Genomic DNA, 24,114 nt, shown 5'->3' on the forward strand with positions numbered 1-24,114 from the left:
ATTTGGCTTTTTGAGGCATTTGGCAGGCTTTTTAGCAGCAGCTGAGAAACATCATACTCCCCATGCTTACAATATGATCACCTTTTTAATCCAGGTTGAAGAACTAGAGGTTGCAAAAAAGAGAAAAAAAATTAAAAGATATCATCTGTTGAATAAATCGACTGCTTTTAATCTCCTCTTTCTTCATTTCTTTTTCAAGCGACTCAAGTTGCCTCATGACCAAGCTATAAAAGCTATAAAAGTTTACTGTGAGAACAGCAATATGAACAAGTTCAAAATTATAACTGCACTTAAAACAAACTTTTTCAAATGATACCTAAAGGTTCATTTACACATTAAACTGATGTGAATAACAAGTGAATAACATTCAATATCTCATTAAAATGGCACCTGTGAAAGGGTGGGATATATTAGGCAGCAAGTGAACGGTCTGTTCTCAAAGTGCTGTGCTTAGGAAGTGAAGGCTAGCTCTTCTGGTCCCATTGCACAGAAAGACTACTGTGGCAAAAATTGCTATAAAAGATGCTGGCTATGATAGTAAGTCTCACAGTGCATCAGAGCTTTATTGGGCCTGTCAGAGTGCATATGCTGGCCACTATAATTGCAGTAGGCATGTGAGCATCAGATCTGGATTATGGAGGCGGCATAGTTTGATTAATCATTTTTCATTTACATCATGTGGAAGGCTGTGTGTTTGGTTGGTGTGGGGTGATTTTACTTGGTAAAGAGATAGCACAAGGATGCACTAGAAGAAAGCAAGCCAGGGGAGGCACTGGGAAACCTTGGGTCCTGCATTTATGTAACCTAATTAAGCCCTGATACAGATCAGTTACACCCCTTCATTGTATATCAACTGTATTCCCTACTGGCAGTGGCTTCTTTTAGCAGTATAACAGTAATGCCCCCTGCCAGACTGCATACAGTAAATTGTTCAGGAATGGTTTGGGTTACATGACAAAGATATCAAGGTGATGATCTGCTGCTAACGTCTTGGTCCTGGATTCCACAGCACAACTTCTTGTGTCCTTTGGAGTTGGATTTATGGCTCAGAGCTGTTTTGGTGGCACAATAGTAGGCAGGTGGTTTTAATGTAATAGTTCTATATTTATACAGTAATTCAGGACCAATATTGATTATATTTAAGTATTTAAAATGTTTAAAAACATTTGTGGTACTAAAGATGGTAACACTTGTCAATACTGTTTAATAAACTCATAGGTAACTATGCAGGAACTAGGCAGTACTGAATGAATGAGTAGTTCTTTATTAACACATATCTTATTCCTACTAACTACTAATAACGACTAGTTAATCAATCAGTAGGTAGTTAGTTAGTATGAATTCATTAACATAGCTATAATTACTAAATCTTAAACTCTTTATTACTGAGTCTTTCTGAATTTATCCTTCAGAACTATTTTCTATCTATGGCTATTTATAATAATGACTGATTAATTGCTGATCATATCTAAACTAATTCCCCATAGCTAAGCCTTAGAACTTCCTGCTGGAGATCTACCAGATAAATATACCTCAACCTATTTCAGTATCTCAGTGTCTAATATGTAAGTGCCTATGTGAGTTTTTATAGGTTTCCTAAAGGGAACGGAGGGTTATTGTGTTGTTTGTGTTTAGCTAGTCTAAAGAAAGAAACGGACAACAATAACCACAAGAAAACAAGGCTCTAACGTGGAGGTGAGCCATAAAATACCATCTATTAACATTATATTTTAAAAATATTATTTTACATTTGCATCTATGCCATTTGGCAGATGCTGTTACCCAGAATGACTGTTACCCAGAGTGACTTGCAAAAGTGCTGTAAAGCCTCTATCAATAAATCCCTCCTAATAATACTAATAATTGTACCTAATAAACTGACCTGTACCCATGTCTGTTCTCCTGACACAAGACACATTCTACAAGACTAGATTCCTCTTAGAAAATCTCACCATAAGAACGTATATTATAAATGTTACGTTCTTGTGTCCATTATTCAAATCTATGTGAATGAGCTGTTACTATACAAACAATATTACAAGTGCACTAATACTCAATATAACCTCTGAGTTGAAGCTGCCATAATAATAGAATTTTGATTTCCTGACCAATCATAATCACTTAAAACTAGCATAAATAAGTTGTTTGGTTTTATACAGTAACTCAGTGTGATAATGGTGTTATCCTGTAAGCAGTTGCTTGTTATAGAAGACTTTTTTGAAGTACAATCCTGCTTCTGCTGTAAAACCTGGTTTAAATTTGTTCACATGACTTGAAATAAACAAGAATTTCAGCCACAGGGGACAGTGTTTTACAGCATATGTTTACTCAGTAGGTTGCTCAACTTTTTTGACTAGTTTTTCACTTCACACCTCATAAAGACCTTTGAGAGGCAAGTCCTGAAACAGTCTCCACCCATGATGACAAGCCATCTGGACCCCCTGTAGTTCACCTACCAGGCATACACAGGTGTAGATGAAGCTCTGCTCCATATGTTTCACACAGCTGACACATATTTGGACAAAGCTGGTGCCATGGTTCAGGATTAACTTCTTTGATTTCTCCACACCTGAGTCTGCGAGTGGCGGAAAGCTCAAGGCAATACATCTTGAGATGTTTCCACTGTCTCCGGAATCTGTCTAATGTCAGCAAAAATGAGTGTAAGATTTTTTTTACACCCTGTAAGTCTGCCTTATGGTACAAAACAGGCTTATGTCAGCTTCTATTGGTGTAGTGACAGGACGGATGGATGCAGGAAGCTTGCTGGAGGGCATTGTCAAGTGAGGACTGGAAAACCATATGCAGCTTAACATCAGCAAGATGGGACATGTTGTGATTGACTACTAATATGTACAGGAACTTTTTGGATGATCAAATGGAAGATGTGGTACAGACAGAACTGGACTAACCAAAGCTGCTTATTAATTCTAATAAACATCCTATACTCAAGACTTTTAAGGTTATTTACTGATTCTCTGAGCTTCTGCAATGACTTGGTCCATTTGTTCATCCTCCCCTTGACAGCTTCTGCTGCACTCTATGGCTATGTTCATGAATTTTCAACCTTCAAACTTTCCACCTCATATTGCTTACATGACCTCAACATCAAGGTCAGCCATGAAATGGTTAGTGTTTCATGTTATCTTAAAAGTTTACATAAGGTGGGAAGCCTGGAGTCTTAGGGCATAGTCTGACTGTCACACAGAGCCAGGGTTTTTGGTTTGATGCTGAGCTTGATATACTGTCCGTATGAAGTTTTACATGTTTGCTCCATGGTTCTGTTGGTTTCCACCAGGTTCTATTATTTTCTCCCAAGAATATACGGTTATGTGTATTGGCTAAGGTGCCCTTTGATGGACTGGCACCCTATCCAACATGTGTTCCTGCCTTGCATTAGTATTCCCAGGATAAGATAATGTACTTCCTAAAATTTCATCCATCCATCCATCCATCCATCCATCCATCCATCCATCCATCCATCTTTTCACCCATCCATCCATTCATCCATCCATCTATCCATTCACCCATCCATACTTTTCTGTACCACTTATCCTACTCATGGTGAATGAGATCCTACAGTAGAGCCTATTCCAGGCTATTCAGGGCACAAGGCAGGGCACATCCTGGACATTGTGCCAACCCATTACAGGACACAATCACAGATTCACACACCCATTCACACACTACAGACAAATTAGAGCCTACAACCACGTATTAGTCCTGGTGAGGAAAGAACACGTAAACTCTGTGCGTGCCCAAACCTGAATGTTCAAGGCAAACATGCTAACCACTAAACCACTGTTTAAACCCTGGATATAAGATATCTATTCTAATTCACTCATTCATAGCACTGAAAAGGAAAAAAAAAAGAATGTATAAAGCACATTGAACTTAAAGATTTTTCAAATGTGAAACTGTTAAAAATCGAAAACATGATGCCATTTCGTTTTATGCTTTACTATGTGCGTTAAAGTAAACATGGAATTTTGATGCCTGCTCATACAGTAGTACAGAGAGAAAGCTCCCTGATCCCAATTCCCTCACAACAGTAAATATCATTTCTGGTGGAAAATGAATACACTCGCAATGAGAATTAAACTACATCTACCAAACAGCCAAAAGGGTTTCACACTTCTCTTCTACATACAGTACAATTACTTTGTACTGTATGTTTATTCCTAAAGAGACTCAGTTGCTCAATAATAAATACACATTGCTCATGATTAATAAATTAATAAAAACCTGACTGCCTTGGATGGTTTATTTTACATATCACTTTTTTTTTGCAGTTATGCATATTATGTTTGTTATTTGAAATGAATGGTTGAGAGTGGTTGTTAAAAATTAGCACAAGCCGGATCTTATACACTATCAATGTCTGTGATTTGCTTGTGAGTCGAGGTGCAGTTTACAAGACCGCAGTAAAATAAAGTGAAATCTTGTCTGGATGGTTTTTCATTTATTCTAACACCATATTCATCATCATCATCAACATCATCATGAATGTTTTCCTCACAATCATCTTCCTCACTCTCACTTTATTCTTGTAGATTTCTTAGAATCACAGTACCTCCATCATCCCTCTGCTTATCAACATCACTCTCACTTTCTCAAAGTGCGGTTTCTTTGATCTTCCTCATCATCCTCATCATCAAATCTCATCCTCACTGTCCTCCATGGGCAATACTACAGGCATAAGTAGTAAGTACCTTGTACTTATTTGAAGTTCAGTAGGACAAAGAGGGATTTTTCTTCAAATAATGTATTATAAATCTAACATAATACAACATATGAGAGAATGAATATGAATATGAGCTAATGATGAGTTAAGGCATGTACTAATTAGGAACTAATTAAGGCTTATGAATTCATGCATGAATAACGACCACCTTATGCACATGTAAGTACATACTTGTTACTGTGTTAATTAACACATAAGAGTGAACTAAATCAAACATGCTCTATAAGAAAGAATATGAATTAAACATGCGTAATTTAATTTTCATATGCAGATGTGTATACAACCATCATTGGATGGTGCTGGATTACATTTATAATTTAAACTGATTTAACTTATCAAACACAGAAAATCTCTATATATAATATATAGCTCTAATAATAAACACCAATAATTTTCTCGGCACATTTTGCATCACTCTCAAGCCAGTTTTCTTCAAACCCTATCTGTATGTGCCCTGTGTGGCTCAGCCCTCGCTTCTGCTCCTTTACACCCAAGATTGAAATTAATAATAGGGACTCAAAGCGGCTGATAGTGGATCTTGTGATCACTTTCACATTCTATTGCTTAGTATTGCATCTTCCTCGCTTGATGATGGATAGTCTAGGAAAGCTGGCTATTGATTTTTCATGTTGAGGGTTAAAATGTGCCTTACACCTCCAGGTTTGCAGGTTTGATTCCCACCTCCACTCCACTGTGTGCATTAAGTTTGCATGTTCTTCCTGTGTTTTTTGCAGGTTTCCTTCCAGTACTCCAATTTCCTCCCCCAGGCCAAAGACATGTTTTGTAGACTGACTGGCATCTCTAAATTGTGCATTATGCCCTGTGATGGGTTAGCACACTGTCCAGGGTGTCCACTGCATCTTGCCCCAAGTCCCCAGGGAGAGACTCCAGGATCCCGCAAAACTGTGTAGTATAAGTGGTACAAAAAGGGGATGGATAGACACCCCTGGTTGGTTGTATGCTATTAGTTTCTGTTTCAGTATCAGTATACAAATACCAAAAAATGTAATGGTACTCTGTATAAAAATGCTTTGTACTGTATGTCTACACTGAGGTCTGTGGGACAGCAGATCCCAGAATTAAAAATTCTCCAGGCATAGGGCTATAAAAGTGCTACAGTTAGGTCTTTTTTCTTTAAATGAGTCTATACACTTGAACTTTATGTCTTTATTACCCTGCACTGACATTATCATTGACCACTGGGCACACCACATAGCACTCTAATAACCCAATTATGTGTCAATGCTGGGTTAAATAGATTTCTCTCTCGCTTACTTAAAACAAATCCCACTAATTCGAGGATATGAATTATGACATAAGGTGATTTTAGTATACGAGCATAGACAAAGTGTACGTGTGCGCCTTTCAGATATATCACCAGCACAGCTGCTGTCACTCAGATCTGTAAACCTGCACCTCTCCTGCTTCACACTCCTGACACCTTTCATCATAACACAGCTGTAATTGTAGAGAAACACAGAGAACCCTCACACCCAGCATTCACTCCATGTTTGATGTGAATTACAAATGAAGTGAGGATCTTGACAGCAGAGGCTCTGCCAATATACAACACAATAAAGAGAGAAATGATGTGTCACATGCTCATCCACTTCAGCCCTGCCATTCTAGATGCATATGTCAACCTTTACTTGAATCTAATCTGTATCTGGTTTGACCAGGATAATCCATGATCTGAGCCTTCATAAAACCTCTCCTACTGCAGTGTGAAGGATGAGCTGGGGATTAACGGCCCATGTGCAGTCACCATACTCTCCATTCACTTTCTTTTCAAATATTGTATTGACCTACAAAAAAAAAAACCTGAGACCATGCTGTGAGGCACTGACATTTGTAAGCAGTGTCTGATCGTAAAAGGATGGACATTGGGTTGTAACATCAGGAGACCTCACCAGCCTTAAAGATACCAGAAACTTAGCATCGTAAATCAAATTATTTAAGTTAGCTTATATAGATTAATTTGTATATGACATAGAGTAATTGCATTTTAGATTAAGTTTGTAATGATTCAAACACTTTTTGAATTTTAAATAATTTCCATATACTTGTTAATTTAATCAGTCTAAAATTTTCTAGCCCAGAAATTAGCTCCCTAATAAAATAGTGGCTAAGCTTTACACATTTTTTGAAAAGGTCAAAAGTAGGTTCAATATAAATTAGGCAATTGTGTCCCAGAAACTTAAAGTGACTTTTACTTTTCTTTTTAACTAAAAACATCTTCCATAATTTCTAAAACTGGTTAGCTAATTTTCTATGTTAAACAAGCCCACAAAATATTTATGTAGCTACATGTCAGTTCTAAAGGTTAAATCTACAGTATCCCTCTCCATTATATATTCAACTGCATTATCAACTGAATGAACAATGCTGACTTCTGATTGGACAGAAGGTGTTTCATTTCATTTTCAGTAGCTCTATCAGTAATGCAGCTGAAAGCCTTACACTGTATTTTAATATAATGCACTAATTGTAAGATGTTTCATAGTTTATAGCTTGTTCACAGGCATGTATGGAGGACATGGCACCTCAACAAATTGTGTAATCATTGGTATGGTGAAATGTTTTAACATCTTTAACTGTCAGAAGTAAAGCTGCAACCATACATTTTAAAGCACAGGAAAAATGCTGTGTTAGTTTTATGTCTTCTAATAATTCAATATAAATGGATAAAATTCTTTAATAAATAAACAATCACAAACCTAGGCAAATTGCTGTGGTATAACATAAATAAATCAATTTATTTATTATTTATATATTAGTTATGCTGTTATTGGAAAATAATCAACTAGGGGTGTTAACAGAAACCTCTTTGAATCAACTCTCCCCTTCTAATACAGCTCTACTTGTGTGAAAATAGGTTCCTTAATCTTTTTAAATGCTTTAACCATAATATTAATGAAACCTTAATGTCACAGACAAACCTTCTGTAGGGTTCTGAACTGAATAACTAATAGAAAAAATTAAGTGACATTCACACACGTACACAGCAACTAGAAACTATTCGATTACAGTAACATTTCTGGCCACACGAGTGACAGAAACCATTGGTGATTAGATGTGGGCATGTCCAGTATTGTGACAAAGTTGAGCTTTACATTTTTTGTACAGTAAATATGGAGTGACTCAATGGGAGTGAAAACAGTATATTGCATGTGATATGTGACAAAGAGCACACACTGCTTCTCCTTCATCTCATATGAAATTATTCTGATATACTGCTGAATTTTATACACAAACACCAAATCTCCATCCAGAATATCTCATATAAATGCAATAAAACTGATTTGTTGTGAGGTGGAATGCTAGAGACTATGAACTCATACTCATAGCATTTTATGAACTCATCCTGGTGACATCATAGCATCATAAATGGCTGCCACTGCTCCGGGTGTGTGTTCACTGCTGTGTGTGTGTTCACTGCTGTGTGTGCACTTTGGATGTGTTAAATGCAGAGAACGAATTCTGAGTATGGGTCACAGAAGTCATAGAAGTCATCTTTATCTCAGCTTAGATGTTTTTTCGTTTGTTTGTTTTGGAGAGACATCCACTGGACCACTGGACCATTTTGGACCTCCACTGAGATGAGGCCGACTCTGAGAATCCTGAGGCATCTAGAGATCTACCAGCTCCAATTGGACTCTGCGATACTATAGAGGAGATGTGAACTCCATGTGATCTTTTGCATCAATACAACATTTGTCAGACTGTATATTTATAATCACACCTTCCAGTGTGGATGGGTTCCCCTTTGAGTCTGGTTGCTCTCAGGGTTTCTTCCTTTACCAACTAAGGGAGTTTTTCCTTGCCACTGCTGCCTGAGTCACCTCAGACTTGCTCATTGGGGATAAATACATACACATATATATCTAATATTAATCTTGAATTTTATATTCTATTAATCTTTATATTATTCTTTATATTAACCTTTTGTTCTATGTTTGAGTTCTGTAAAGCTGCTTTGAGACAATGTCAATTGTAAAAAGCGCTATACAAATATTTTAATTGAATTGAATTGAACATCAACAGAGTTATGGAGAGACATCAACAGAGACACATTTACAACAATGACAGATTTATTGAATCTTTTTTAATTAGTTTTAGCTGCTCTGACAAGTGTATTTACAAACAATGGCATTTGAGGATATAAAAATGTGTGTTACATAAAGCAGAAGATCTCAAGCATCAGGTAAAGCTGACCAGCGTGCAGAGGAACCGAGCCAGACTTCTTGAAGATGGCCCATGTCTGAAACAGGTGAGTGTGAATCTACATATTAAGTGATCATGTTACAGTGCTAAGGGGAAATGCAACAATCAAAAACAATCATGGGTGCAATGACTCATGCTTGGTTAAAGTTAAAACATCATCATCATCATCATCATCATCATCATCATCACCATCATTATCATTCTGCTGTCATTTCGTTACTCCTTTAACAAGCTTTTCCTTTATCCAGAAATGTAGAGACCAGTTACAGTCAACACTGAACCCCATTGATGTCATATCACAGGGAAATTTTGCAATGTTGCAGGTTTTGGAGTTGAAGGACTTTGAAGATGCATTGCTTCTTCTTATTTAATAAGGCTAATTCACGATTAATGTCAAACTGTATTGACTACATGGCTATTATTTTCACTTGTCCAATATTTTCTAACTTAGTGGACAAGATTTCCAAAAATGTTAACAAATAAGTCATATAAGCCACCATAACCATGACCGGGATAAAGAAGTTACTAAAAATTAAAGGACAAATGAACAAATGAACGAACGAATGAACGAACATCGTAAATTTGTCATGTATTGCTTCACAAGCATTCTACATGCTGTCATGTTAAAGATCATGGCTGTCCTGCATCCATTTCTTCTGCAAGCTTCATATCCACCTGCATAGAAAGGAAAAACCACCCACTCGTGTTACTGATCCATAGTTCAGTGATCCAACACACCACTAAAATCATGCACAGGAAAATCACCAGCATCACATATAAAAGAAAGGAACATGTTCATGAACACTGTAATTTATCATCTTTTTTTGTATGTTAAACGTCTCACTCCTATAATCACTGTATATCATATATCACATAGACAACCTACGGATACACAGTATCCATAAAATTAGGATCGATATTCTCCTATGTTATAAAAAAACAAACAAACAAAAAAAAAAAAAAACAAGATTTTGTTAAAGCAGCACACTGCAATCAATCACCAATCAATAAATTTGTTTCATTTCAATAAAAAAATTTCAACTTCTATTTTAGCATTTGTTGAGTTGTTCTATTTGTTGTTTACTGTAGCTCAACATAAAATTGGAAAAAATGGCAAGGCTATAAACGGTTGATCTCTTGATGCTGAAAGGAATGAGATTTTATTAACTCATTAAATAGTGAAAAATTAATCATTTTAAACTAATGATAATTACTCTAAATATTCCAACCTTACAATTTAGACTATTTTGTAAAACTTTATATTGCAAATGTGACTGCAGTTTAGGCGAGGACCAACTGATTGGTTATAAAATCCATGTACTTGTTGATTATATTAGTTATGTTTAAAAAGCAACATCAAACATGGATGATTTGTTGTAAGGTTAAAATTGTAGTCCTTTAATATTTAATTGGACATCTTTCTTTTATCTTTTTAGTCACTCACACTCTAACTGTAAATTGTGAAGAAAATCTGAACCAGCACAGAGACCGAGGCAAATATTTTATTCAATATAGAATTTTATTCAATCTGCAAAGCCACTACTATCGATCGCAACAAAGACATTTGTCCCCTTCCCCACTTGTTCGAGTTCGTGCCAGTGACGTTAGCCTACCACTGAAGTGGACACCGGTGCGGTCTGACGCGCAAGTCGATTTTTAATTCCAGAAATGACCCACATGAGGCCACAGTATGTGGCCTGCATTCCTGTCATCCTGGACGACTTCAAACAGTCTATTAAATCACTCCAGGCCTCCAGCTGCCACCAGGGCCGGCTACAGTGTAATGCTTTGTCAGCATCACCTCCCCATTCACATATCATGTTTATGTCTTTAAGAAGCTGAAAGCGAAACTTGGAGGTGTTAAATATTCTTTTATATGTCTTTAAGAAAATGATTTTTACACTTACTCGAGATATTAGAACGTTTCCCGATGCTTTAAACTGTGTGCAGATGGCGCATGGTGTTATGTTTTATTGTTTTGTTTTGGTTTGGTTTGTGTGCAGCAGGTGATAATCACTTAGCATTAAAATATTCAGAATATCCCATCATAGGATTTAGGTTAATGCTTAGTTAGCTGTAAATTGTAAATCAATCATTTAGTCAATGTGGACCCAGTTGAATGGACCGATAAAAAAGATGTCAACCTGTCCTAACATCTAACTCGGCTTATTTGCTTGTTTTTTCTTAAAAAATATATATTTAATGACCTTGTGTTCACACAAGCAAGCAACCAAATTATTTCCTGTGCAAGTCATATACGACAAAGCTGTGATTCTACTGACTGCAAAAAAATAATTGGGATTTAGTTTTATAGTTTTTTAGTTAAAATTAGTGAGAAATTAAATCCTGTGTCGAAAGTATGCGCTACAACATGTGTGCAGAGTAATATCAGCTGTGCTTTAAGACACAACTAAAGAACGACAAAATGTCCCAAAACAATTTACTGTATGGTGGATATGTGTGTGATTTTATATATAAGGCATTAAGTAAGTGATTGTGTTCTGTAAATTTCATGGACCAGTCATTTGTCAGGATTGGCCAGTGTCTCGTCTATCTCTCAACTAAATTCAGTTCCTTTCTAATCAAAAGCATTTGGAGAAAACGTAAAAGATTTTTAACATTTGGCAGATACCATTAACCACTGCAACTTACAGTTATCTCTTTCACACAGCTAAGCAATTGATTGTTAAGAGCCTTGCTCAAGGGCCCAGCAGTCACATTTGAATCATTGCCCTAAACAGAAGTTATGTGTATACAGTTAACTGTACAATTGTCTAGTACCATTTGTGATCAGTGCTTATACTACAGCAGTAACCATTTCTTAGTTCTGATTTGTCAGAGATGTTGATTAATCTTTTATACAACAACCCTGACCGTAGTGCAGCTGCAAATTGCATGTTTATGTTAATGCTCTAATGTCTATTACATTAGCGTTTATACTGTAACAGCCAATTCACAGGGACTTTCATGTTGGACATGCCATATCACCTTAAAATGAAAAAAAAAAAAAAGTCATAAAAAATGCAGGCAAAAAAAGTGTAATCGCTGTTAAGTAGATGGTTTCTATAAGGAGATGTTTATTTAATATTTATGGAATGAAGTCTCTAGCGCTTTGTAACATTCAGACGTGAAGGTGTAAGTTTAAGGTTTCCGACACAGGAAAGTCTTTTAGATTTTTCGTTTCTGCTTTGTGGTTCCTCAGTAACATGACAAGCTTTGATTTTTTATCTTATTAACTTCAAAAGAGAAAAAAACAGCATGTTAAGTGATAACAGGAATTAACTTTGTGGATGTTCAACAACATTAAATGTAACTATAAATGGATAAAAAGTACAAAAAGTGTTGTTCTTAAAAGAAGTGTAGTTGGCAAATCTCTGTGGCATAAAGAGGATAAAAGTACATGCTGCTACAGGAAAATAATCCACTGTGTCATGTCACATCACTCCATCCCATTGCTGATTATTTTCCCATAACATCATGTACCCCAGTGTATTACTGCTTACTTCAACAAGCTAGACAGGCCACACCTACTGTACACTGCTGATTGCTAGTGTGAACGCAGGGTGAAACCTCACTATTAGCTGCAGTGGTTGTGGGTGAAATAATGAGTAATAAATAGGGGGAAATGCTTTTGTCAAACAAATATGTACTGTATATTAATTTAAACAACTGATCAGTGAGGCTTCAAACTCTATAGCAAAATACCACTGTTGCTACTACACTTGATCACTTTTTCACTTCAAGAATACAGTCTCCACTTTGTATTCTGCTTTTTAAACTGTACACAATGTACAAAACAGACGAGTGCTTATTTCTTTTTATATAAGAAAACTTCTTAAAAACAACAATAAAGTCCTCAGGTAAAGACTCGTCCCATTAAAAATGATCTCTTTCTGTTTTTTTTTTTAAAAGGTACACTCTGAAACCAGTTCTCCATCAGTCCTGTACATAGTTGTGTCCAAAATGTTCCCATGCTTCCAGAAATTAGTCATCTGGCTCTTGTTGATGGGAGTCTGCCATTGCTTTTACAAATATAATGTCCAAAAAACCCCAAAAAACTAATGAGTATATAAGTCTTTTCAACCTTCCGTTTTAAGGTAAGTCATTGCTTGATGAAAGAAGATGTGTGTATGCATATACATGTATCTGGGTAGTGTACCGATATCCTCCAAGATCCTTCCTGTAATGAATCCCGGATGAGAAGATCCCACTCACATCGACTGGCGTTCTGGCATCTCCTCATTAGAGGTACATGTTCTGAATCTCAGTGGAGATAATGAGGACGTCTGATGTCTACTTTTAAAAAAGTGCTCTTTTAAGAGTCCTCCTCTGCGTTAAGATTGGGACCTGTTACTGCACCCACGCTCACGTAGGCCGCTATAATGATATGTGAGAGATGAGGATGATCAGGGCCGAGACTAGCGGGAGACCAGCCATATGTACACGTCCAGCAGAATTGACGTCCCCTCGGGATGGCTCGGCAGATTCGTGGCTTGTATCGTCTAAAAGTAGATGGGAATTTTTTTTAATGAAGATTCAAGAAAACAGATCACAAAAACCTGCAAAGGAAAAGTAAATGAGCATACAAACCTCTGGGCTCTATTGAGTTACTGTCATTGACGTCAAAGACCCGGTCATGAACGCTGACGGTTTTCACGCAGTTGTCTGTAAGAGAAACATAAAACAGGCTGCTATTAGGACAGGCATCATGATGTCATCGTTTCATCAGTCTTATTCCAGTCTTGATAAGAAGAAACAGTGCTAAATGAACCCCACAGGGAGCTCGTAAAACTTACTTGCTGGTCTGACAAAAACTTTCAGCCTCAGGCAGGTCTTTCTCCCATTCTCAGCGACCGTGGAGGCTGTGGAAACAATTAAGATGTTTACTACTAGATTCGCTGAATCCAAGCCACATGTGAAGTCACAGAATTTCTGTTTACTGTAAAATATTTAACCCTAAATAACCCGGGCTAAAAAGTGGCCGCTTGGGCCTCTGTGATTGTAAAGTGATGAAAATAGTGTGTGGAAGAAAAGTCAAAACTGACATGAAGATTATTTTTGACAAAGGAACAATGAAAACACACAAGACAAAACTATGTGAATAAGTAACATGGACAATTAAACTGTTTTTGAATTTATAAAGCGCCTAAGAATTTGGGTCTGGACAGCTGCGTATTGGAATTCAGCAGGAAAAATCAAATGTATGCAGGATACAAATTATATGAGGGTTTGGCTTGCTTTCATCACTCTAACTCAATTTAATTCACCCTTGAAAAAATATATACTTAACAAATACTCAAATGGCCCTGTCAAAGTTTTGCAGTTTTGAACACCACTAAAGAAGGCTGTATCATTTCCCAAACTTTGAATCTTAAGCTTTTTCACTGTCGGGAAAACAATTTTTTTCTGAATTAGCTAAACACTTAAACTGAATTTGTATTGGATTAGTGTTAAATGGGGAGGCAGAATAATCTAATTACTAAAGAAGCATCTTTTGGATTTTAATCCTGTCAATCACATCATTGATGTCAATCGGTCACATCTGGAAAGATTGTGGAATATATTACCTTTTATAATATGAGCAGCAGAAAAATCTCAGGTAATACATATTAAAAAATAGAATAAATAAAATTTTCTCTTTGATTTAGAGAGATCACTTATTATGCAAGGATCAATTTCTAAAGATGTCTTCCAGAAACATTACTTCCAAACTTCCAAACAAATCCAAGTCCAAATCCCGGAGATGCCAAAGCTATCATAGCCAGGAGTCCAAGAAATAACCAACAATATCAAATCACGGGGAATTTAAGTTCATGTACAGGGGAAATGGTGGATGGCATTATCTTTTAAGCGTGGTATGCTTCCCTCTGACAAAGCATGAGCAGCACTTCAAGAAGACATGACTGATTTGTACGTGTCTGAAGATTCAATGAAATTTAAAATTTACAGTATGTTCAATTAACAGTGAATATGCCACAATGCAGCCTATATAAAAATGCAGCATACAGTAGATGTGATCCATTTTGAATTTACATTATGAATAAATGAAGATGAATAAAAGAAAGGGAAAAAGAATAAAGGAATCAATGCGTAAATGAAAATGGTCTTAAATACTAAAAAAAACAAAAAACTTTTAAATAAATGTTGTGAATGTATTGAGAACAACTTCTGAAGAGTAAAACGACTGCATTATAAGAACTATTCTGTCCTCAGCTAGAAACACTTTTTTTCTGCCTTGCTAATGTGCTGTGATGTACCATGAGTGGCGAAGTGATAGAAAACAAACCCATTGCAAATGCACTTTGATACTGGAGTACTCTCTGTCTCCTCTGAGCCATTACCTACCTAAGCAGAGCTGCTAATGTCACAAGCTCTGTACATGTTCCAGGTCTCATTTAAATGCCGCTGTGAGCACACAGGTCTCAAAGGGAAACGCAATCAGCATTCATTTCATTTCCTGGCCATATACACAGACAGTTCTACATCGACTATTCTGTATCTACTGGCCTGTCAGCCACGGGCCATGTTTCTCAATTTGTTCTTTCCATAAAAGAAAGCCTATTAGTGCTTAAAAAAGGAGCAGGGAGAGAGGCTGCTTCACTGCCCACCCTCTCTTTGTGCACCAGGTAATGTAATCTCCTGCTGTCAGGAGTTAATGCAAATGAGGGTCGTGGAATCTAGAGAGAGAGAGAGACTATTTCTTTCACAGATCTCACAAGAAGTAAAGGTGACTGTTTAATGAGAAATAAAAAAACATTTCAAATCAATGCCTCCATTCAATGACACTTCACACAGAACTATCTGCTAAACAATAGACAACTACTGATTCAATTAGTTTACATAGTTTTAGTTCATATGAATGCATTTTAAAAACTGCCTGTTTTGGTCCCGACTAAAACAAACAAAATGCTTTTAAACATAGATATGAGGGACAATTACAGTGCCTCTGACCTTTATGACCTCTAATAGAGGTCACATGATCTTTCCACCTGCCTCTAAATCATGATTGGTTACTATATACATCAACGCCTGCTACTTAAAGTCCTATTGGGTGCTAATAACATCGACAGCTGCAGATGACAGGTGATAAGCACCACACCTGTTAGGCAAAGATCTGGACTGACGATATACAAACGTCCTCCATTCAATCAATGCCACTGCTAGAGTCAGATCTACGACGGCTATCCGTCTGAATAATTTACAAGTGGTATTTCATGCAAATATCTACAGCATTAAAACATTTCCCATAAGGACTGTTTATTTAGCTATAGTAAATTCAGTACCTGTTTAGATTGTGTTGTTGCTGAGAATATCAATATTTAGATTGGTACTACAGCAGAAAGAGTCGGTAATTACAAATATACAAAAGTTCGTCAGACCTATTGTATTTCAATTATTTTCACTGAGCGATGTCTATAATAACTGTCCTGTATAAATAAAAGAGGGTGTGGTTCTGCAGGTTGTTTTGTCTACAAAGATAGAATACTGAGTCAAACATGACCATGTTCAAACTTTGATTCGATTTTCTTTATTCCTGAAAATGGACTTCCATTGTATGCGGTATGGACAGGATCTTATACCCGTAGCAAGTCAGGAGAGACCTCAAAGAAGATGTGAAGACAGCTGATCGAGACTTAAACTGAACTTTATTACTATTCATTTTACTTCCAGCTTTCACATAAAATTGCCCATGAAAACTTTGGTAGACAAGACTCTCAAGGGGAAGCATTAAGCAAAAAGTGAAAACTTAAAGATTCTAGTTTTTCAAAATGATTGTTTCTATAACGTTCCAGAGTTACAGTGAAGGACATTAATTTGTGTTAATAGATGACATAGCAAATTCCTTATTGGATAAACTACAAATCAGTGTGGTTTGAGGTGGGTCTGGTACAGAAAAACAGACTTAAAAAAGCAAACCTCGGGCATCAAACAAGTCAGGGCTGAAAGAAACATAATCTGAACAATTAGGTATAGATGTATGAGCTAATATTACAACCAGACGTCTATGTGCATGTAAACTGTGGACATAATCCCTGAAGCCTGTGTATATTCCCAGAATGCAGTGCGTTGCTGCCAGCCCTGACCCCCATGATTCTCTGCTGCGTGGGGTCTCCAGCTGCTCTTAATCTGTCTGCTGTCTCGCCTTTCATCCTTCCTTCCATACTGTGGGAAGAGGATGGGTTAAATCAAAGCACTTATGTTCTGTCTACAGGGACACAACTGGCGGTTTGTAAACCCCTAATCGTGTCCCCACAAGAATATTTACTTTTTACTTTTGCCTTATGTCTCGAGTCCAGCCATATTCAAAGCAGAAACCCAGCGCTGATTGGAAACATCCCATTAGAAATCTGGCACTGCTCTGGGTGGGTCTTGCAGTGCCTTCTATTCATTACCATCTTTTGCTACTTTTACAGTACACACTGAGACTCTTTCTTCAGTTACAGGATGTCACTGGTTATTTAGGCCAAATTACTTCCTTCAATTTTTCATTCCTGTTTTAAGTGGTACCTGTCATGCTTACAGAGGAACGACAGACTCCCAGTGCCTTCATTTACCTTTCCGAATTTGCAATAGTGAAAAAGAACAGCTATCAACATCCCAGTCCATACTGCATTAAGATAATTATGCGGGTGTTGCATAAAAGACACTTGAGTCCACTCCATCACTGAAATTATACCTTTGCCTTGTTGAACCCTGGATCATGTAACTTATCTCACCGTGCAAGTTCAGACACAACTCAAGATGCAACTAACCCAGACTCAAGGCCACTGCATGCTGCCAAAGCCTGAGCAGCTTCTTAATTTCTCCAGACTCACATAACAGACATTACAGCTAGAACATACCTATGCATCCACAAGTAAGACTTAAAGACTCGCAAACACTATTTCAGCTATGAGATCAGACGATATGAAACTGAGAGGTCTGATGAATGATAAAAATATGGATTAATGCCCATCTGTAAGATAAGGCGCCCTGCTGTCTTCTGTTACGCCACATTCTTATGTGCTGAAAACACAACATAAAGTCAAATGTGGTCACTCATTAAAGGATGCCATATCTTAAGTCTTCAGTAGAAATATGAGCAGATTTTAACATGATAGTGCACGGATTCTTTTGAAGCAAGCTCGTATCAGACAGAGAGCGCCACCATCAGCTCCTTTAACAAACCCCCACTTCACTCCTCATACAACACAGAAGTTTGGAGAGACAAAAAAACTCCCTTGAAATTGGATTTCAATCCTCCCAGATTAAGATCAGACTTCCACCCATACCATATTGGAAAAACATGCTGCCCTAAGCCATTCAGGAATCAAAAATTCGACCGCATCCATCGGAACATGGTCACTTTTGACCCTGCAGGGGCCAGCCTTCTGATCCCTACTGATCGCTTCCTGAACAGGCCGGACCTGTGACTGACAGCTCTGAGGCTGAATGTGTCGCCCTCAGGCTCTGCAAGAGCGACCTCTCACTCGCAGTGATTAACCATCACTGGCTGTAACAAAGGCACACAGTGTTGTTCATGCAGACACAGAAAAGTGTAAATCCAACTAAACAAAGAAGGACACATACAAAATCACAGCTACAAGGCATCAGGCAGGATTTCTCAGCTAACAAAATACAATAAAAATAGACAGGTTACGAATGTCAACTAATAAGTAACTGTGGGTCTGATTTAGTGCTAAATTGGCAGTCTTAAATATGCAGGCAAACTACTATTTACAGTTAAGAAAATTGTAGCTTACATTCTTTCATCTAAGTTTAACCATTAAACAAAGTTTATCTAGGCACACACTACATTAAATGTTAGCTGAACTACAAAAATGATTAGCATTGAGCAGATTCTTAAATTATTTCTCATAAGATGCTGTTATTTTACTTTGATAAAATTATTGTTGAATCTTTTCATCTATTATTTGTGTTACTCCTTACTGCAGAATGATGGCCCATTTAAGAACACTTTAATGCTAAATGTTGTAAATAAATATCTGTAATGCTAATCCTGGTGGATCAAATGTGTACTGGCTTCAGGACATGAATATGTACATTGAATATCAATATTGCTCCTTAATTCTCATAATATTGCATTACTATGGAAAATGTAGTTGCTGACAATTAATAGCTTTGCTCCTTGCAGTAAGCCAATTGCCCAAAGCTGTTTAGCTCACACACTTTCGCTTTTACAAACAATTCTGAAATGTTTGGCGTTGATACGATCTGCTTGACTGCAATCTAAGCAGTTGCTTTCTGCTTGAAATTAAATTCCCTGCTATGTGGGTGTATGATTACCTTAACACTCCACTGTACACTCCAATATGAGCCAAAAAATGCCTGACTGCTGACAGATTGTTTGTTATTTCATCCTCCCTTCGGTTGCATCCGTAGGTCGGAGTAACTGGCTATTTGTTAAAGCGAGTCCGCAACTGTTGAGTCATAAAACTGAGTCACACAGGAAAGAACTGTAGGCTGTGCACAGGCTCATATTCTCTCACTGCCTATTCCTGTAAAACCTTCCGATTACCTGACAGCTCCAACATTTCAACTGGTTACACGTCTTACTGCTCTTACTCAAAGGCTCAGAATAATGAGCTCCGTTTTACATTGTGGCAATTCCTTTCATACAAGACCATTTAAAAAAAAAAAGAAAAAAGAAAAAAAAAAAAAACACTCAGATCTGCTGTGATCTCACACCTAATCACTGTTTACTGTGCACTTCTCTCCTTCTCTCAATCTTTTTATATGCCACACAAACAACCTCATTGTTTTTATGAACCCACATGATCTGTCAGTTCATCAGGATGAATCATGCAAATTCCAAATCTCCTGCATGCGCCTGCATAAATGAATGTCTCCAGAGCCAGAGCTGTCCAGGCAGTCAGACCATTCCTGCATCTTATTTTGTCTTCCGCCTCTCGCTCTATAGGGATCTGACTCCAGTTGTAAAAACATGGGTTTAGATGCTTGTTTTTAAGAGGCCTCTTGCGAGCAGGCGAAAGCTGAAACTTTAAGGCCGTAACAAGAGACCCCCTTACAGGAAAGACGGTTTTCCACCAGGGTTCATGTTTTTGTTTCAGTCTGTTTTGTCAGGATTGCTGAAGCACAAACTTTTTCTCAGCAACAGCTTTTCTTCTCCTTGCTTGGAAACAGTCGCTTGTCTACAAATTTACCTATGTGACATGAGGTCATGGCTAAAGCGTTGTTAAGAGAATGCAAGAATGTGTCCATTCACAAAAGCAGATTTTGTTGTTAAAAATTAAAAAAGTTAAAAATGGTTAAAATTATACTTTAATGTTTTGTACATAGCAAGTAATAGCAAATTGCAAAAAGAAACCAGAATGTGGGCCATCAAAATAAGAACTAAAAAAAATTATGATAGAATGACAAATAAAAGGAAAAAACATAAAATCTTTTTTTTTCTTTTCATTTCAGCTTCTGTTTTTGTGTCACACTGATGTAATATTTCCTATTATAAAACCGTAACAATATACATTATTAAACCTATTTCTAGACATTTTTAGTTTTAAATTGCATTTGTACTATCTGGTATATCATTTTAAGCATTTATATCTAGAAAGAATAAAATATGAAATTAAGAAAATGTACAGTTGAAGTAATTAGAAATAGGTTTAATATTACATTTGCTTGATTGTAATGTTATAATAAGCAATAGCTAATAGATTTGGCAATTATATTATTATTATTATTATTATTATTATTATTATTATTATTATTATTATTATTATTATTATTATTATTATAGTTTCAATTGGTGATCATTTTGTATTACTGATTTTCACTTAGGTGTACTTTGCAGTTGTACACTTGGTTGCAACCTTTGTATAGACTTTTTTTTTGTTCATTTTTTAGTCATCATCAGTATTCACGTTAACTTGGTCAGAGTCCTGTAAGATCTGAAGCACACCACTGAAAAACAGGCCATGAATCTGGAATACACCCTGGATAAGACACCAATGTTTTGCAGGGCATCAAGCACACACTCAATCACACACAATCATGTGAAAAAATGGGGAAAGCATGTGAAACTCTGCAGAAACAGTAACCTGATATCAGGATCGAACCAGAGACCCTGGAGCTATGAGAGAGCTACCCTGTTTTTAGTGACAGAAATGTCTGTTATAGTTTTACATTTAGTTAATAACAATCCTGGTATGTATCTGCATTATGTAGTTTATGTGGTTTCATGCATGACTGTACTCACATATATAGTAGTATTCTCTGCCTGGTCGGAACTCAAAGCCCAGCGAGAATGGTGTGAAGAGCTGAAACTTCTCAGAGAACTTGAGAGGCCCGGTGGGAGAGTAAGGGCGATTGCACTCCCAGCGTTTGAAGCCTGTCGCTGTGTGGTCACAGGAGCTGTAGCCATCGTAGTTGACCATGTACAGCATGTAGCGCTCTGTCCTCTCCTCCGGCACCGAGTCCATGTAGTGGGGACAGTAGACATCCAGGTAGTCATTGATGCACACGTCAAGGTGGTAGTCACCTCGGTAAAATCTGGGAAATGTGAATAAGGCACATACATTTTTAAAATCCCTTGCTAGAGGAAAGAGAGAGATTGATGAGTCATATATAAAGATTTCTATATATCATGAAAGAATCTAAAATAATGAGTAGTGAGGAATAATCCTACACTTGACATTAAAGCTTAAAGTGTCTTTAAATAATGAGGCTTTTAAGAGAACGCGTTGTTGAAGCCACCTGCTAGTCCAAGATTTACTTCTTGTTTTTTGTGAAAGTAACAGAAGATTTGGGTGATGGGGTGACATGTGAACGACAAACAAGGATGCAAGGCGATATAAAATGTTGCAGAAGAGTTGACCTGGGTCAGGTCTCAAATCTAAAAGCTCCTTGCTTACAGCATGGGCTCATGTGCTAGTGCCTGGACATGCACAAGGAAACAATGAGGGATTGAGATGTTTTGAAGCTCAGAAGGATGCATCAGAGCTTTGGGTGGTTTTTAACCCAGTAAGAGAACCTTGGGTAAGCAGACACCCAGCAGCGACCCTGCAGCTCACAACTAATGTGAGGTTAACGTTGAGATCCAGCTGTGGACAGAAGCTCTGCTGGTGCATCGACACAAAGATTTCTACTCATTAGATACAATAAAAGACCACTGAGCCCAGATGGAGCTCGAGAGCACTTGGATTATCATTATGTGGATTTCAAATGCACCACTGGAATACTGATTGTGCCTGCTGTTTGTGAGTGTGTATGAATGTGTTTTCAAACTCATTATGCACAAAACTTGTGGAGATACATTCAAGAACCATTATTCACCAGGGTGCTACTTCATCCCAACTAAAAAAGCAAAAACTAGGCTAAGGAAAAATATTGTCTCTTTCAACTTCAGTGCTTTTTATTGCCCAGAATTTTCCACATCATGCATATGCATTTCACTAAACATAATAAGGTCTTGACAGGCTAGGTGGTATCTTTAGATTTTTAGCTTCTTCATTGCCATTCTTCCATCCAACCTAGGTCACCAATTGTGAAAAGTCAGCCATTTTCTCGGCCAAATCATTAACGGCTTACATTTCCTGCAAGGGTGATTCTGCTCGAGACAGGCGCTGACGAGACATCATCAACATATGTCTCAAAGCCTCGAGACAGCTATGCTGACTGAACTGGTGTCCATTACGCCTATGCAGCGATTTGCATCCTGGGAAACTCTACTTTAACTATTCAATACCCCAAGGGCTTCAATTTAGCACGTGATCCCAGCCAAAGCTCACAACCATCCACTTGTCCATCAGCGCTTCATACAGGATTAAGGAGAGCAAGGCCGATAAGGTCTTTTTGCTTTAGGATATTAGGTGGATGTCTATCCTGGGTCACTGAGGCAAGGGTTTGTGTAAAAAAAAAAAATAAATAAAAATTCCCAGAAAACAAACAGCAAAGGATTATTCGACTCTTTGGGCCATGCAGCCCAAAGCAAAGAAGATGGACCTGTCATATATCAGAAAATCAATAAAGCAGAGGATTAAGGTTGTCACACTGCAACATTTTCATCATCACACTGAAGCATTCATCACTTCTGTTATATGCCTTCAGTGACCATAAGATGTGCTCTGGTGATTCCTGAAGAGAACCGACCACATTAAACTACAGGAACAAAACAAACAACTTATCAACATGACACTAATTCATTTCTCTATTCATTTGCTGAAGAGTGATGATGCCAGCTGGTCAATAAAGCACACAATGCAATCGCAATTTGTCGTTAAGATAGAAAACGTTTGCCATCTATCACTGCTACTTAACACAAAATACAGAAATGTAGCAAAGCACTGCCATAATGTTAATCCCCTTTCTTCCTATAAATCTTTGTGTGACCTAGGTTGGAAAGGTGATGACCGGGGCAAGCTTCTATATAAAGAAAGGCAGAGGACTGGTTGTGAAAGCTCTCCTGGTGTTTTCATGACAGAAAGCGGGTCACCACAAGGTCAGATTCCTGACATTCAACAATGGATTGAAAAATGGCAGGGGTACTGGGACTGTTGCAGTGAACCAATGTTTCTACTTATATGGAACAAAAAATTATTTAGATTTAGAAACATTTAAAAACATTCTAAATGTTTGCGTGGTGTACTTCAACAGCACATATCTCACACTGAGCATTTTAGGTTACTCTTACTCAAAGATTTAAAAAAACAAAACAAAATTTAATGCAATGAAGCGATCAAAAAAGACAGGAAAAGGAGGAAAGGAAGAGAAGCCTTAAGAAGTCAAATGTGTGATAAACACACTATGATTTTTCAGGTCCAGGACAGCAGGAGAAAGACTGATCATCACTCAGCAATCTGTGATAAAGCTGCGATGAGAGCTGAATGTTCAGACCTTCAGCCCACCTGCTCTCACTCAATAAGTGCTTAATCTCCCAAGCCTCTAGAGGGAGCTCTTTAGATGATTACTGACAGGGCTCCCTTGGGCACAGGTCAGCTAAGCCTTTGGCCCGGTGGCCCTTTCAGAGCCACAGATGGAGGGCTTCCATCTCATATTACAGCTCCCTGAGCAGGCCTAGAGCGATCTTGCACAGTTGGCCCATCATTCACCCAGCGGACGCGACTGCACATCTTCCAGCGCTTCACATATCACTCATCCTCTGCTTCCAAACAAATGTCTGTCCAGAAGCA

At 37.5% G+C, this 24,114-nt stretch overlaps 1 protein-coding gene across 1 annotated transcript in view; it reads right to left on the reverse strand.

Annotated features, from left to right (window-relative positions):
- Nucleotides 1-8,814: 8,814 nt before the first annotated feature.
- Nucleotides 8,815-24,114, reverse strand: part of efna5a (ephrin-A5a) — a 61,563-nt gene continuing 46,263 nt past the window's right edge. Inside the window, exons 2-5 of the mRNA XM_060891036.1 lie at nucleotides 21,183-21,475; nucleotides 13,762-13,827; nucleotides 13,556-13,630; nucleotides 8,815-13,467 (exon numbers count right to left, since the gene is read on the reverse strand). Of these exons, the coding sequence (XP_060747019.1) occupies nucleotides 13,343-13,467; nucleotides 13,556-13,630; nucleotides 13,762-13,827; nucleotides 21,183-21,475 (559 nt within the window). The 3' untranslated portion in view covers nucleotides 8,815-13,342. The remainder of the gene's footprint in view (nucleotides 13,468-13,555; nucleotides 13,631-13,761; nucleotides 13,828-21,182; nucleotides 21,476-24,114) is intronic.

This window comes from Tachysurus vachellii, chromosome 17, assembly GCF_030014155.1.
Source record: "Tachysurus vachellii isolate PV-2020 chromosome 17, HZAU_Pvac_v1, whole genome shotgun sequence".
Classification (NCBI taxonomy): Eukaryota; Metazoa; Chordata; class Actinopteri; order Siluriformes; family Bagridae; genus Tachysurus; species Tachysurus vachellii.